Source organism: Lithobates pipiens, unplaced genomic scaffold (assembly GCF_037356315.1).
Source record: "Lithobates pipiens isolate NorthernLeopardFrog02 unplaced genomic scaffold, aLitPip1_a1.2 Scaffold_25, whole genome shotgun sequence".
NCBI lineage: Eukaryota > Metazoa > Chordata > Amphibia > Anura > Ranidae > Lithobates > Lithobates pipiens.
The window spans coordinates 12,095,133-12,109,692 of NW_027507787.1; the positions used below are offsets into that span (position 1 = coordinate 12,095,133).

Consider the following 14,560-nt stretch of genomic DNA (forward strand, 5'->3'; position numbering starts at 1 on the left):
GAGACGCTAGCAGCGAAAAAGGAGGAGTCACCCGAGGAGGAGATGGAGGAGGATGGAGTAGGAGGAGGAGGAGAAGAAGAGCCAGGCCTGCATGCAATCCGTGGCGGTAAAACCAAATCTACACAGGTGCCATGGGTTACATGCTTGATGGCCGTCAGAAGGTTCACCCAGTGGGCAGTAAAAGTGATATACCTTCCCTGCCCATGTTTGCTTGACCACATGTCTGTGGCCAGATGTATCTTGGCACCGACACTGTGTGCCAGAGATACATTCACTTGCCGCTGAACATGGCCATATAGCTCTGAGATGCCCTTCTGTGAGAAATGCTTCCTTCCTGGGACCTTCCATTGTGGTGTTCCAATGACCACAAATTTTCGAAAGGCCTAGGAGTCCACCAGTTTAAATGGCAGTAGCTAGAAGGCTATCAGTTCTGACAAGCCAAGCCAGCCGTCAACCGTTGGGCAAGAAGGTTATCTGGCATCATTATTTTTTTTACGGTCGAACATTTGGCCCACGGAAGCCTGCCTTTTTGCAGAAAAATGTGAGCTTGGCATGATGGAAGGTGGAGTGGAGGACAATTGTGAGGACAGAAGAGAAGGAGAAGTAGAAGACAAGGCTGGACGGTGAGAGCCTGAAGTGTGGCTTTGTGTGTTCCTTTGTGCCGGCATCCTGGGAGTGCCAGATGTGACAGTACATGCCTCACTCCTGATACATTCGCATTCTGCTTTGTCCCTCCTGTGCAATCTTCCTGCTTCTCCTCCCTATCTGCTGGTCCATATCTCCCTCTGAACTCCCCTCCTCTTCCTCTCTTGTGGACACCCACGTGGCATCATTAGACACGTCATCATCGACGTCACCTTCCCCACCGCTATAATTAGAGATCTCGGAGTAGGCAGCAACAGCGGGGACAAACGTCCTCCTTGGGCTGATCTGGGTACTGTCGTCAGACTGCTGAGTGGCAGTTGTTGCTACCTCCTCTTCCTGATACAATACCAAGAGTGACTGCGCATCGGAAATGTCTTGATATGGATCAGAAAATAATTCCTGTGACTCAAGCGGAAGGTATATGGTGGATGAGGAGGGTGCAGAAGAGTAAGGCTGAGTGAGCCACTCAACCAAATCTGGTGCGTCCTTTGACGTAATCACACGCACCTTCTGCAATTTGCCACTTTGGCTCAAGTCTGTTTCTCCTGCCCTACCCCTACCACCCCTGCGGAAGGGCCTGCCTCTTCCTCTGCCTGTCATTTTTAAAATGAGCCTTTGACAAAGGTCTCTAGAGAAGTGCAGTATGTATGTGGAAGAAGGTATATAACACCCCGCTTCAATCTGTTGTTTTTGGGGGCCACTGGTCTATCACACCAGTTATAATACTTTTTTTTAATTGCGTTTGTCACTCTTTGTAGTATCGCTGCAGAACCGCTCAGCAGTCTCAATGCTGCACAGTGGAAATGCCCTATACTATGCTTTCTATATGTGCAAGTATTTTATATGTGTATTACACACCTATATACTGCACACCAAATAGTATACCTATACCAGTCCTTAAAAGGACCTTTGTGGACCTAGTAGCTAGTGATTTTCAGACTGTACCTCTGTCCCTACACTGATAAAGGACTGCTGCAGAATAGGGAAGTAATCTACAGCAGTGCACCACAACCCTATATATTGTACACCTATACCAGTCCTTACAAGGACCTTTGTGGACCTAGTAGCTAGTGATTTGCAGATTGTACCTCAGTCCCTACACTGATAAAGGACTACTGCAGAATAGGGCAGCAGTCAGCAGCAGTACACCACAACCCTATATATTGTACACCTATACCAGTCCTTACAAGGATCTTTGTGGACCTAGTAGCTAGTGATTTGCAGATTGTACCTCAGTCCCTACACTGATAAAGGACTGCTGCAGAATAGGGCAATAATCTGCAGCACAGCCCTGCACCAGCACCCTATATATTGTACACCTATACCAGTCCTTACAAGGACCTTTGTGGACCTAGTAGCTAGTGATTTGCAGCCTGTACCTCAGTCCCTACACTGATAAAGGACTGCTGCAGAATAGGGCAGCAGTCAAGTATAATATTCTTTCTATATTTGGAAGAAAGTATATTATATGTGTACAACCCTATATACTGTACACCTATACCAGTCTTTAAAAGGACCTTTGTGGACCTAATAGTAATAGCTAGTGATTAAACTGACTGTCCCTGCTGCACACAGCGTCCTGTCCCTCCCTGCACTGACAAAAGACAGGCTCCTGCAATCACCAGCACAGCAGTGCACTGAACCCTATATACTGTACACCTATACCAGTCCTTAAAAGGACCTTTGTGGACCTAATAGTAATAGCTAGTGATTAAACTGACTGTCCCTGCTGCACACAGCGTCCTGTCCCTCCCTGCACTGACAAAAGACAGGCTGCTGCAATCACCAGCAAAGCAGTGCACTGAACCCTATATACTGTACACCTATACCAGTCCTTAAAAGGACCTTTGTGGACCTATTAGTAATAGCTAGTGATTAAGCTGACTGTCCCTGCTGCACACAGCGTCCTGTCCCTCCCTGCACTGACAAAAAACAGGCTGCTGCAATCACCAGCACAGCAGTGCACTCAACCCTATATACTGTAATACACCTATACCATACCAGTCCTTAAAAGGACTTTTTTGGACCTAATAGCTAGCGATTTGTGTCACTACAGTCTCTCCCTGCTGCACACAGAGTCCTCTCCCTATAATGACATAAGACAGAATGTAAAATGGCCGCCAGATCAGGTCTATTTATAAGGTAGGGGGAATTTCCAATTGTCCATGTGCTGAAATGTCTCAATTGGCTGTCCTATACTCCATGATGGATGTGTCATCATGGGTCAAAGTTATTTCACACTGTAAACACATATGTCCGCCGGGCGAACAGCGGCAATAGTCCGCAGATCGGGCGAATCGCGAACACGCAAAATTCACCGCAAAACGACCGCCGGGCAAACAGTTCGCCCATCCCTACACAGGAGTTAGTTCTGCACTCATGTGACCCAGATTCAGCCAAAAGCTTAGAGGTAGTCCAGACTCTGCAAGGATTGCAGTAATAATGATGGGATCTGCCCAGATCCCTAACTGATACCAGCAGCTTCCGCCTCCTCCACGGCCCGGCGTTCCATTGAACTTTAGAGTGGCAGAGCTCTCTGCTCACTGGTAACTGAGAACCGAGCGATATGCAGTCATGTGATTGCTCGGTTATTGGTCTTAGAGCCGGTGGGGGACAGCTGCAGCATTGGATCGATGCTGCAGCCATCTAGGTGAATATAAATGTTTGGGATTTTTGATTCCAATACTCTAATACAATATTTCTCCTGTATTCTGAACACAACAAGCTGCTTATAGAGTCCTATGTATAATCTTGCCTCAAAACAACTAGAAAAGGGTAAAAAAATTGATAGGCTTCAAGAATGTATAGCAAATATATATATTGTTGGGGGGTTCTCATATTTTTGGCTTAGAGGTAAAAATATACATTAAGCAATTTTTTTTGCTTTTCTTCTCTGTAACAGGAATTTAACCACTTGCCTACTGGCCACTTAAACCCCCCTCCTATCCAGACCAATTTTCAGCTTTCAGTGCTCTCGCACTTTGAATGACAATTACTCAGTCGTGGAACACTGTACCCAAATTATTTTTTTGTCCTTTTTTTCATACAAATAGAGCTTTCTTTTGGTGGTATTTGATCAACTCTGGGTTTTAAATTTTTTGCACTACAATTGAGAATTTTGAAACAAAAGACTAATATTTCTTAATTTCTGTGATAAGATTTTGCAAATTAGTAATTTTTCTTCATACATTTTTTTATCTAATTTCTTGAGACCCTAACAAGCCAGGAAAGTACAAATGCCCCTCAAATAACCCATTTTTGGAAAGTAGACATTTCAAGGTATTTAGTAAGAGGCATGGAGAGTTATTTGAAGTTGTAATTTTTTCCCACAATTCTTTGCAAGATTTTTTTATTTTTTTCACAAAATTGTCACTTAAATAGCTTAGTTCTCTCACATGACATGTGTATACCACAAATGACACCCCAAAATACATTCTGCTACTCCTCCTGAGTATAGCAATACCACATGTGTGGGACTTTTTCACTGACTGTCCACATGCAGTGGCCCAACATGCAGGGAGCACCGTCAGGTGTTGTAGGAGCATAAATTACACATCACATTTCTCAACCACCTATTACACTTTTGAAGGCCCTGGAGCACCAGGACAATGGAAACACCCACAAAATGACGTATAATCTATGGGGCATAATGAGTCTTTTGAACGGTTCTTTTTTTCCCAGACGTTTTTGGAAAATGCGGGAAAAAATGAAAAAGCATTTACTTTACACAAAGTTGTCCGTTTATAAGATATTTCCAACACATAGCATTTAGATAGCAAAAATGACACCCCAAAATACATTCTGCTACGCCTTCTGAGTATTAGGATGCCACATGTGTGGGACTTTTTCACAGCACTGATGAGCACAGATGTGTACTGATGAGGTGGCACAGATGTGCACTGATGAGGTGGCACAGATGGGCACTGATGAGGTGGAACAGATGTGCACTGATAAGGCTGCACAGGTGGGCACTGATTGGCACAGGTGGGCACTGATGAGGTGGCACAGGTGGGTACTGATGAGGTGGCACAAGTGGGCACTGATGATGTGGCACAGGTGGGCACTGATGAGGTGGAACAGATGTGCACTGATGAGGCGGCACACGTGTGCACTGATGAGGTGGCACAGATGGGCACTGATGAGATGGCACAGATGGGTATTGATGAGGCGGAACAGATGTGCACTGATGAGGTGGGACAGCTGGGCACTGATGAGGTGGCACAGGTGGGCACTGATGATGTGGCACAGGTGGGCACTGATGAGGTAGAACAGATGTGCACTGATGAGGCGGCACAGGAGGGCACTGATGAGGTGGTACAGACGGGCACCGATGAGATGGCACAGATGGGGCGGCACAGATGGGCACTGATGAGGTGGCACAGGTGGGCACTGATTGGCACAGGTGGGAACTGATCAGGTGGCACAGGTGGGCACTGATGAGATGGCACAGGTGGGCACGGATGAGGCAGAACAGATGTGCACTGATGAGGTGGAACAGATGTGCACTGATGAGGTGGAACAGATGTGCACTGATGAGGAGGCACAGGTGGGCACTGAGGTGGCAAAGATTGGCACCGATGAGATGGCACAGATTGGGCACTGTTGGGCACTGTTGGCACTGTATTGTAACACTCACAAATGCAGCACAGATTCTCTCTCTCCGCACACGTGGTCTGGAGAGAGAGCCGTCAATGAGAGATTATCTCATATGTTTACATTTGAGATCATCGCTCATTGGCCATGGCGATCGCGCTGTAAATGGCCCCTGTGATTGGCCATTTACAGCGATCTGTGATTGGCTGTGTCCAAGGGACACGACCAACACAGAATTTCCCCGATGCGCGCTTGTGAGCGCGATTGGGGAGCGAGCGAGGAAAGGGGAGGCTGTCATATGACGGCCTCCCGGGAAGATCTGCCCTGAAGCCGTAATTCGGCTATGGCCGTATCACAAGTGATTAAGGGAAAATCTGGTGGTGAAGACAAATTTACTTATTACAGATACCTATATAGAGTCAACAATTTACGCAGCGCTTTACATATATATCATACATTCACATCAGTCCCTGCCCTTAGGGCCGGTTCACACTGCGGCGCGAGGCGAGGCGACACGGCTCGCCTCGCCTCGCTCCCGCAAGTCGTCCCCATTGAGTACAATGGAACCGTTCTGAGAGGAGCGACTCGAGTCGCTCCGACTCAGAAAAAAGGTTCCTGTACTACTTCGGGGCGACTTCGGGGGCGACTTGCATTGACTTCTATGCAGAAGTCCTCTGCAAGTCGCCCCTGACCCCCCCTGCAAGTCGCGGCGAGGAAGTCGGAGACGCCTCGCCGCGGCTCGCAGTGTGAACCGGCCCTTAAGGAGCTTACAATCTAAGGTCAATAACCCATATTCACATTTAGACAGGAGCCAATTAACCTACAAGCATGTCTTTGGAGTGTGGAGGAAACCAGAGGAAACCAACACAGGCACAAGGAGAACTTGCAAACTCCAGACAGGTAGTGCTGTGGTTAGAATTCAAACCAAAGACTCTAGAACTGCTAGGAAGAAGCGCTAACCACTGTGCTGCCAATTAACCCAAAATGTGCAGTGCTTCAAATACAAAGCTATGTTAGGTGCCAAAAAAATAAAAAATCTGGATCAAATACCATTTGTGCAACTTTTATTCATGCATGGCCTGCGTGCCCCCAAAACCGTTTCAGCCTGACACAGCCCAACCCCGATCGCAATAGAGAGCCAATTAAATTGGCTCTTTACCACATGATCGGCTGTGTCCAATCACAGCCGGTCACAGAATGTCAACAAACCACGGTAACAAGATGCTACCGGGTTCTCCTCCTCACACACCGATCGTGTGGGAGAAGGAGATTGCGGTAACATCTCATTACCGCTTAGTGTACACCAATCACACTGATTACCCCCCCAATAAAGAGGACCTGTCACCAGCCATCAAAGTACCTGTCATTACCTGTCACAGCCCATCTGAGTACCCGAGTACCTGTCACAGTTCATCTGAGTACCCAAGTACCTGTCACAGTCCATCTGAGTAACCGAGTACCTGCCACAGGCCATCTAAGTACCTGTCACAGTTCATCTGAGTACCCGAGTACCTGTTACCAGCCCATCGTAGTAACCGAGTACCCGTTTCGAGCCAATCAGAGTACCCGAGTACCTATTTGCAGTCCATGCCTCATAGAATACATGTTGGGGTGTTTGCTTTCCAAAATGGGGTAATTTTGGGGGTAATTCCATTGTCCTGGTGCTCCAGGACCTTCAAAAGTGAGATAGGTAGGAATTAAATGAGATGTGTAATTTATGCTCCTAAAACGCCTGAAGGTACTACTTCAATGTTGGGCCTATGTATATGGCCAAGCTGTGTAAAGGTCTCACACATGTGGTATCGCCATACTCAAGAGGGGAGTAGCAGAATGTGTTTTGGGGTGTAATTTTTGTTACATACATGGAATGTGTTAGAAATATCATATAAATGGACAACTTTGTGTAAAAAAAAAAAAAATGATTTACATTTTCTTTCCACGTTTTCTGAAGACTTGTGTAAAAAATGAACCATTCAAAAGACTCATAATGCTTCATAGAATATACTTTGGGGTGTTTTTTTTTCCAAAATGGGGTCATTTTGTGGGTAATTCCATTGTCCTGGTGCTCCAGGGCCTTCAAAAGTGTAATAGGTCGTTATGAAATTAGAGGTGTCATTTATGCTCCTAGAACGCCTGACGGTGCTCCCTGCATGTTGGGCCTTTGTATGTGACCAGGCTGTGTAAAAGTCACATGTGGTATCGCCATACTCGAGAGGAGTAACAGAATGTATTTTGGGGTGTAATTTTTGCTATGTACATGCTTTGAGTTAGAAATATCTTATAAACTGACCACTTTTGTAAAAAAAAAAAAAAATGTTTTAATTTTCTTTCCACGTATTCCGAAGACTTGTGGATAAAAATGAACTGTTCAAAAGACTCATTATGCCTCATAGAATAGACGTTGGGGTGTTTGCTTTCCAAAATGGGGTCATTTTGTGGGTAATTCTATTGTCCTGTTGCTCCAGGGCCTTCACAAATGTAATAGGTTAGAAATTAGAGATGTCATTTATGCTGCTAGAACCCCTGACGGCGCTCCCTGCATGACCTCTCCGTGTGGCCAGGCTGTGTAAAAGTTCCACACATGTGGTATTGCCATACTCGGGAGGAGTTGCAGAATGTATTTTGGGGTGTAATTGGAAGTATGCATATGCTATGTGTGAGATATAACTTGTTATTATGACAATTTTGTAAAAAAAAGAATTGTGGGAAAAAATTACAACTCCAAAAAACTCACCATGCCTCTTATTAAATACCTTGGACTCTCTACTTTTCAAAAAGGGGTCATTTGGGGGGTATTTATACTTTCTTGACATTTCAGAGCCTCAAGAAATTAGATAGGCCATCAGTGCATCAGGTGTGATCAGATGTGATCAATTTTCAACGATTTGCACCATAGCTTGTAGACTTTATAACTTTCAAAGAGACTAAATAATATCCACTAATTTGGGTTATTTTTACCAAAGAGAAATTTATGAACAAAAATGAATTATTTGCAAAATTAATCATAGAAACAAAAAAAGTGTTTTTTTTTTTCAAAATTTTCGCTCTTTTTTCACTTTGTACAAAAAAATACAACCAAAAGAATAAAAAATACCACCAAAAGAAATCTCTATTTGTATGAAAAAAATTATAAAAATGTTGTTTGGGTACAATGTTGCGTGAGTAATTGGCATTCAAAGTTTGAGAGCGCTGAAAGCTAAAAATTGATCTGGGAAGGAAGGGTGTATAAATGCCCTGTATTGAAGTGGTTAATAAGTAAAAACTTGCTGTGTGGAAGTATACACAATTTGTGAAACACCAGTGCACCTCTTCACAATAAACACCTTCAACTGTGCAAGAATCTTATATGCTCACCTGCTCACAGGAGCTCTTAAACAACATTATACAGGGCCTCTTTACATGTGCCCAGGAGGGTTACATCCAGCCAGTTAGCAACTCTCCAGACAGCCCCAGTACTTTCCCTTCCCAAAGTTCCTCAGTGAGAAATTAAGACAGACATCTAATGCTCTCCATTTCGATCCACTTTATTTATGATGAAGACTCAGTGAAGATAGAAATAGCCTTAATAATGCCCATTTAAGGAAAGTATCCATATCATCCAACATTAAAACCACCTGAAAGGGTGCTATATTCAAACTAGGCATGTGCACTGATGAAAAATGTGTTTGTTTTCGTTTCATTATTTTTTTTGCTTTTTTCAGAAATTCTAAATTTTGAAAATTCTGAATTCAGAAATTTGAAAAACTGAAAATTCTGATTTTTGAATTTCCAGATTTGGAATTTTCGGATTTCTGAATTTTCAGACTTTCAAATTTCCGAATTTTTTAATTTCGGAAATTCAAAAATCTGACAAAGAGAAAGAAAATCTGTAAAATTCGAAATAATAACTAACTATTAAATTATAGGTATTAGAATTTTCTTTAAAATTTGTCAGTTTTTGAATGTAACAAATACAAATTTATCTGAAGTTACAAATTATCCAAAATAACGAATGCCACATCTAAACAAATGGAATGGAACAAATTAATAATATATAATAATGATAAAACGGTTTTATTATTAATATTGTTATTTATTATTATTAGATTGTTCCGTTCCATTTGTTTAGATGCGGCATTCGCTATTTCAGATAATTCATAACTTTGGATAAATTCGTATTGATTATGTTTACTAACAATCAAATTTGAAAGGAAATTCCAATACCTATAATTTAATATATATTATTAGTTAGTTATTATTTCAGATCTTTGGGTTTTCGAATTTCCAGATTTTCATTCTTTAGAATTTTCAGATTTTCATTCTTTAGAATTTCTGAAATATTCCAATTTCTGAAATTTTTTGAATTTCGGAAATTCCAAAATTTCAGATTTCCGAAATTTTAAATTTCAGAATTTCGAAATTCCTCATTTTGGGAATTCTGAATTTCAGAATTTCGGATATTCGTAAAATGCAGAAATTCGGAATTTCAGAAATTCGGAATTTCGGAAATTCTGAATTTTGGAAATTCTGAATTTTGGAAATTCTGAATTTTGGATATTTGTAAATTAGTAAATTTGAAAATTCATAAATTTGAAGATTTGGAATTCGGAAATTTCGGAATTTTGACAAATTCGTTAAAAAACGAATTCAGAACTAAACGAATTTCACATGTCTAATTCAAACCCACATACCATTCAGAACAGAAAATTATATAATAAAACCTTACACTGGCCTGTGATAATCTGTGTCCTTTTGTAACCGCCTACCTTCAGTCTAATCGGGTCAGGGCAGTTAGGTGTAAATGGATAGCGAAATCTGTTTACGCCAAACCACCCATATTGCAAAGCAGGCTCTGTCCATGTCTGCTCTGCAAAAAGTGAGCAGTTACAGACCTGTCATCCAACCACTCTGCTTTGGTCAACAGGGGATCCACAGACAAATCACCTTCTGATCAAAAAATGGAGCCCGCCCTGCGTGAAAGGGGCCTAAGGTTTTATTCACACCTGAGTGTCCTGCCTTTGAGTGTTTCTTAATCAGCAGCAGGGATAAGTCATCAGTTGCCAACTCTTTAATGATGTGTCTTCCCTGCTGTCAGCTACGTTCCTTGCTGACAGCAGAATGTGAATAAAAGAACAAATAGCATGCCCCCTATCCATACTAGACCCTTGGTTTGGTATGGATTTTAAGGGGTGCTCCACACCAATAAAAAAAAAAAAAAGCTTGGGACCCAATCCATCCAGGAAAGGGGGAGGGGGAACAATCACTTGTCCTCCTGGGCTATACCAGGATATATGACCTCAACATGGGGGGGGGGGGGGCTGGCAAAGCACCTTTTTCCCTGTGTTGATGGGGGTGCAGGGGGGAATTTATCATAATCTGGAAGCCCCTTTAAGAAAGGTCTCCAGATCCTGCCCCCCCCCCCCCCCCCTTGTGAATGAGTATGGGATACATAGTGCCTACTCATTCTCTAAAAAAAAGTCAGAAGTAAATAAAAACAGTTTTGACAAGTCCTTTATTAAAAAAAAATGTCCTTCAATGTAAATCCATCCACAGTCATGATGAACACCGGCTGCCGACCTGCACCAAAAAAAAAAAACCTTGCCAACTGCCAAACATAACTGCTCCCATTGCTTGACACTCGCCACATGACAGCTGCTTCCTCCCAACCTTCAGCATAAATATGAGCAGCTTGATCTCAGTGTATCTAAAGACAAGTGATATTTAAATGGTGGTGAAGGGTTTGAGCCTTTAGTCAAGGGATTGCAGTCTGTCTCCAAATTAGGAGTTTCACTATTGTTACCAGAAGAGGGTTGGTGGATCTCCAGTAGAGGCACTTCTGGTGAATCTGGCTTTTTCCTCACTGCCTACAAAAGAGAAACCTTCCCAATAGGACATGGATGGCAAAAAAATGACTGGTCTTCTTTCTACTAAAAACAAATGTTTTGGCTTTGGATCACATTGATCTTGATGTCACAGATAGGATAGTATTAGAAACTTCACAAATCTGTTGTTTCTTTATGGTTTACCTATATAAGCGCTACAGTTTGAAGAAAATGCCTTGATATGTTTTCTGAACTTCTTGCTTCTAGGGATCTGGGTTACCATGCACTGAAGTAAGTTGTGCCTACATGGGGTATAAGGCAGATGAATATGTGTTGTGTCAGCATGATCAAGACTCTACAGAAAACCAGAAATTTTTCCTTAACACTGGAGAGCCTCCAAACTCCCCACGTAAGTTCCTTCTAGGAAGCTAGATGTTTCATGGTTGGGGAGGAGCAAATGCCACAATCCTTCAGATCTGCTGTGTTTGACATTCAGGGTCGGCTGTGGATTGCAGATCTCTGCTTATAGTGTCAAATCAATGTACTAGTTTAATTTTATGTAAATTCCCCTTTAGTGGTTTCTTGATTACTAAGAACAATGGGGTCCTGATAGTCAAGAGGATTATGCAGGACTTTTGGAGGCTGTTGTAGCCTTGCTCTTATACAGTATGACTGTCTGGTTTGGATACTCATGAGTCACTGACTCAGAATAGTGTCCAGATAGACTTGACTTTACTGTTACTCAGGGCCGTCTTTAACGTGGGGCAAATGGGGCAGCTGCCCCAGGCCCAATCGTTGTGGGGTTCAAAGCAGCTGCCCCTTGAGCCACGCTGCATGCAAATAGCATACATGCCTTTGTTTGCTTTCACTGATCCAAGATTTTAATCTGATGGGCAGTTGCAGAACCCTCCCTCTGTACCTTCGAAGCTTTGTGGCTTCTCTGGTGGACTACACTCTGCATTGGGGTCACTCGTGTTGATGATATTTGATGAGCAGCTGCACTGCCCTGAACCTCTCTCTTCCTCTTACGCTATACAGTGGAGTAGAGAAGTGCATCTGTTCAGGCAGTCACCGGCTTCAGTACACAAGCAAGTAAGTGTACTGAAGCCGGTGCCTTCTGGGCACAGACGCCCTTCCCGAGTCCCTAGTCTACAGTATACAGGAAGTTGCCAGAGGGGAAGAGAGAGGTCAGGGGCCCATCATGCAAACTGTCTTATGTGGAGTGTAGTCCACCAGAGAAGACAAAGAGCTGCCGGTCGAAGGTACAGAGGGAGGATCTGAGAACCGCAACTGCCTATCAGATCAACAGGTGCCACATTAATGAGCCCAACAATTCGATCCCGGAATAAAGCCATCATGGGACAATGAAAGCAAAAACAGGCATGTATGTTATTTGCACTAGTGGCCTAGCTACACTAGGTTCTATGTGGGCTCCACCCCCTGTACTCCCATCACCATAACAACCCAAAAAATGGATTGGAACAGTATGTGGCCATTGGGTATTAAACAGGTTGCTGGAGTGTGTGTATTAAAGACGTGCTGGGGGGTACAGAGATGTGAAAGGGGGTGTAGAGGTCTGTTGTGTGTGGCAGGAGGGGGTGCACAGATGTGCTGGGAGAGTACATAGATAAACTTGGGGTATTGCAGAATCATAGTGGGGATACAGAGACTTTCAGGGGGTATAGACGTGTTTTGGAGGTACAGAGATGTGCAAAGAATATGGGGGAAGGGTATGTGGTGGGGGGTGCAGAGACTTGCTGGGGGTAAGGAGGTGTGTGTTGGGTGTAAAAATGTGTGCTGGGGCATACAGAGGATGTTGTGAGGTGCAGAGGTGTGTGTGGGGTGGGGGGGGGGGGTGCAGTGATGTGCAAGAGTGAACAAAGATGTGCTTGTGGATAAGGAAGAGTGCTGGGGGTGTAGAGGTGGGGGTGCGTAAGACTTCTAGAGGTACGAAGATATGTTGAGGGGTAGACATGTGTTGGGGTTTGTGGGGGGTACATTAGTGCGCTGGGGGTAAGAAGGTGTGCTGGGGGTGGAGAGCAAAATTGCATGGCGGGGGGGCCAAGAAAATGTTTGCTCAGGGTCCAATCAATAATAAAGACGTTACTGCTGTTACTTACTGTTACTTTGCCAATCTAATGTTTTTCTGTTTCTGTTTTATTGGTTTAAAAATAAGTAAGGAGAAAAAAAAAACAGACAAAGGATAAAATAATTCCAGTGAAGCACAAAAACATAAGTGTTCATTGCGTACGTTGTGTTACAAAATGCAAGTAAAACAGCATTCATTAGGTAATCAAATGTGAAGTCCCCACATTATTCCCTTTCCATATACTCCATGACTTGGCGAAGGTGGTGTACTTTAGGCATTAATTGCCAATAGACATTCAGCCTCACCACGTCAGAGAGGACCAGCTGCCATACATTCAGCTTGTGTTTGTGGGGCCTAATATTGCCCCCCACCTTTCCGATTTCCCCCTAACCTCCTTACCACCCACAGCAGTGGCCACAGGCATCCAGCAGTGACAGTGCATGCATCAGTGACACTGTACCTCTTGTCCACCTCTTGGAGCATACGCTGCGTGGAATAATGGACAGGGCACTTGAGGCAGAACAGAGGCAGGAAGAGGAGGACTTCCTTGCCTCTCAAGGCCCCCTTTATCCAGACAGTGTTCCTGCTGTCCCACCCATCACACAGGGAGAGGATGAGGAGGAGGAAGAGGAGGAGGAGGATGATTGTGTCAGCATGGAGGTGGAGGCTGGCACTCAGCATCAGCAGCAGCAGTCTTGTAGGGATGATTTACAGTCCCAAGAAACACGTGGACTCGTACGTGGCTGGGAGGAGGTAGCTGCAGATCATGTTGTCCTTAGTGACCCAGAGGACTCCGGTCCGAATGCCTCAGCTAACCTACGCTGCATGGCCTCCCTGATCCTGCAAAGCCTGCGGAAGGATCCTCGTATTCTTCGGATCAAGGAGAGGGACCATTACTGGCTGGCCACTCTCCTTGATCCACGATACAAGGGTAAGGTTGCCGACCTTATCTTGCCATTGCAGAGGGAGCAGAGGATGAAACATCTCCGGGAGGCCTTGCAGAAAGGTCTGTGCAACGCGTTCCCAGAGACTGGGAGGTTACAAACTCCTGGTCCTGGACAACGTGTTGCTGAGGCATCGGTCAGAAGGAGCGGTGGAGAAGGTTGCCGTCTGACTGATGCTTTCAGACAATTTTTTAGTCCGCAGCCCCAAGGTATGATCGGTTCCAGCAACCATCGCCAGCGTCTGATTTACATGGTGCAGGAATACCTAGGGGCAAGGTCAGACTTGGACACCTTTCCCACCGAAAATCCTCTGGCTTACTGGGTCTTGAGGATGGATCACTGGCCAGAGCTTGCACAGTATGCAATTGAGCTGCCCTGCATCCAGCGTTCTTTCGGAACGCACCTTCAATGCTGCTGGTGGCTTTGTTACCGATCACAGGGTGCGCCTGTCCACCGAATCAGTTGATCGACTGACCTTCATCAAGATG

General features: G+C 44.2%; 1 protein-coding gene across 1 annotated transcript in view; it reads left to right on the forward strand.

Moving 5' to 3' along the window:
* Positions 1 to 14,560, forward strand: part of LOC143930039 (pancreatic lipase-related protein 2-like) — a 133,115-nt gene that overhangs the window by 87,920 nt on the left and 30,635 nt on the right. Inside the window, exon 10 of the mRNA XM_077453938.1 lies at positions 11,307 to 11,448. Coding sequence (XP_077310064.1) covers positions 11,307 to 11,448 — 142 coding nt within the window. The remainder of the gene's footprint in view (positions 1 to 11,306; positions 11,449 to 14,560) is intronic.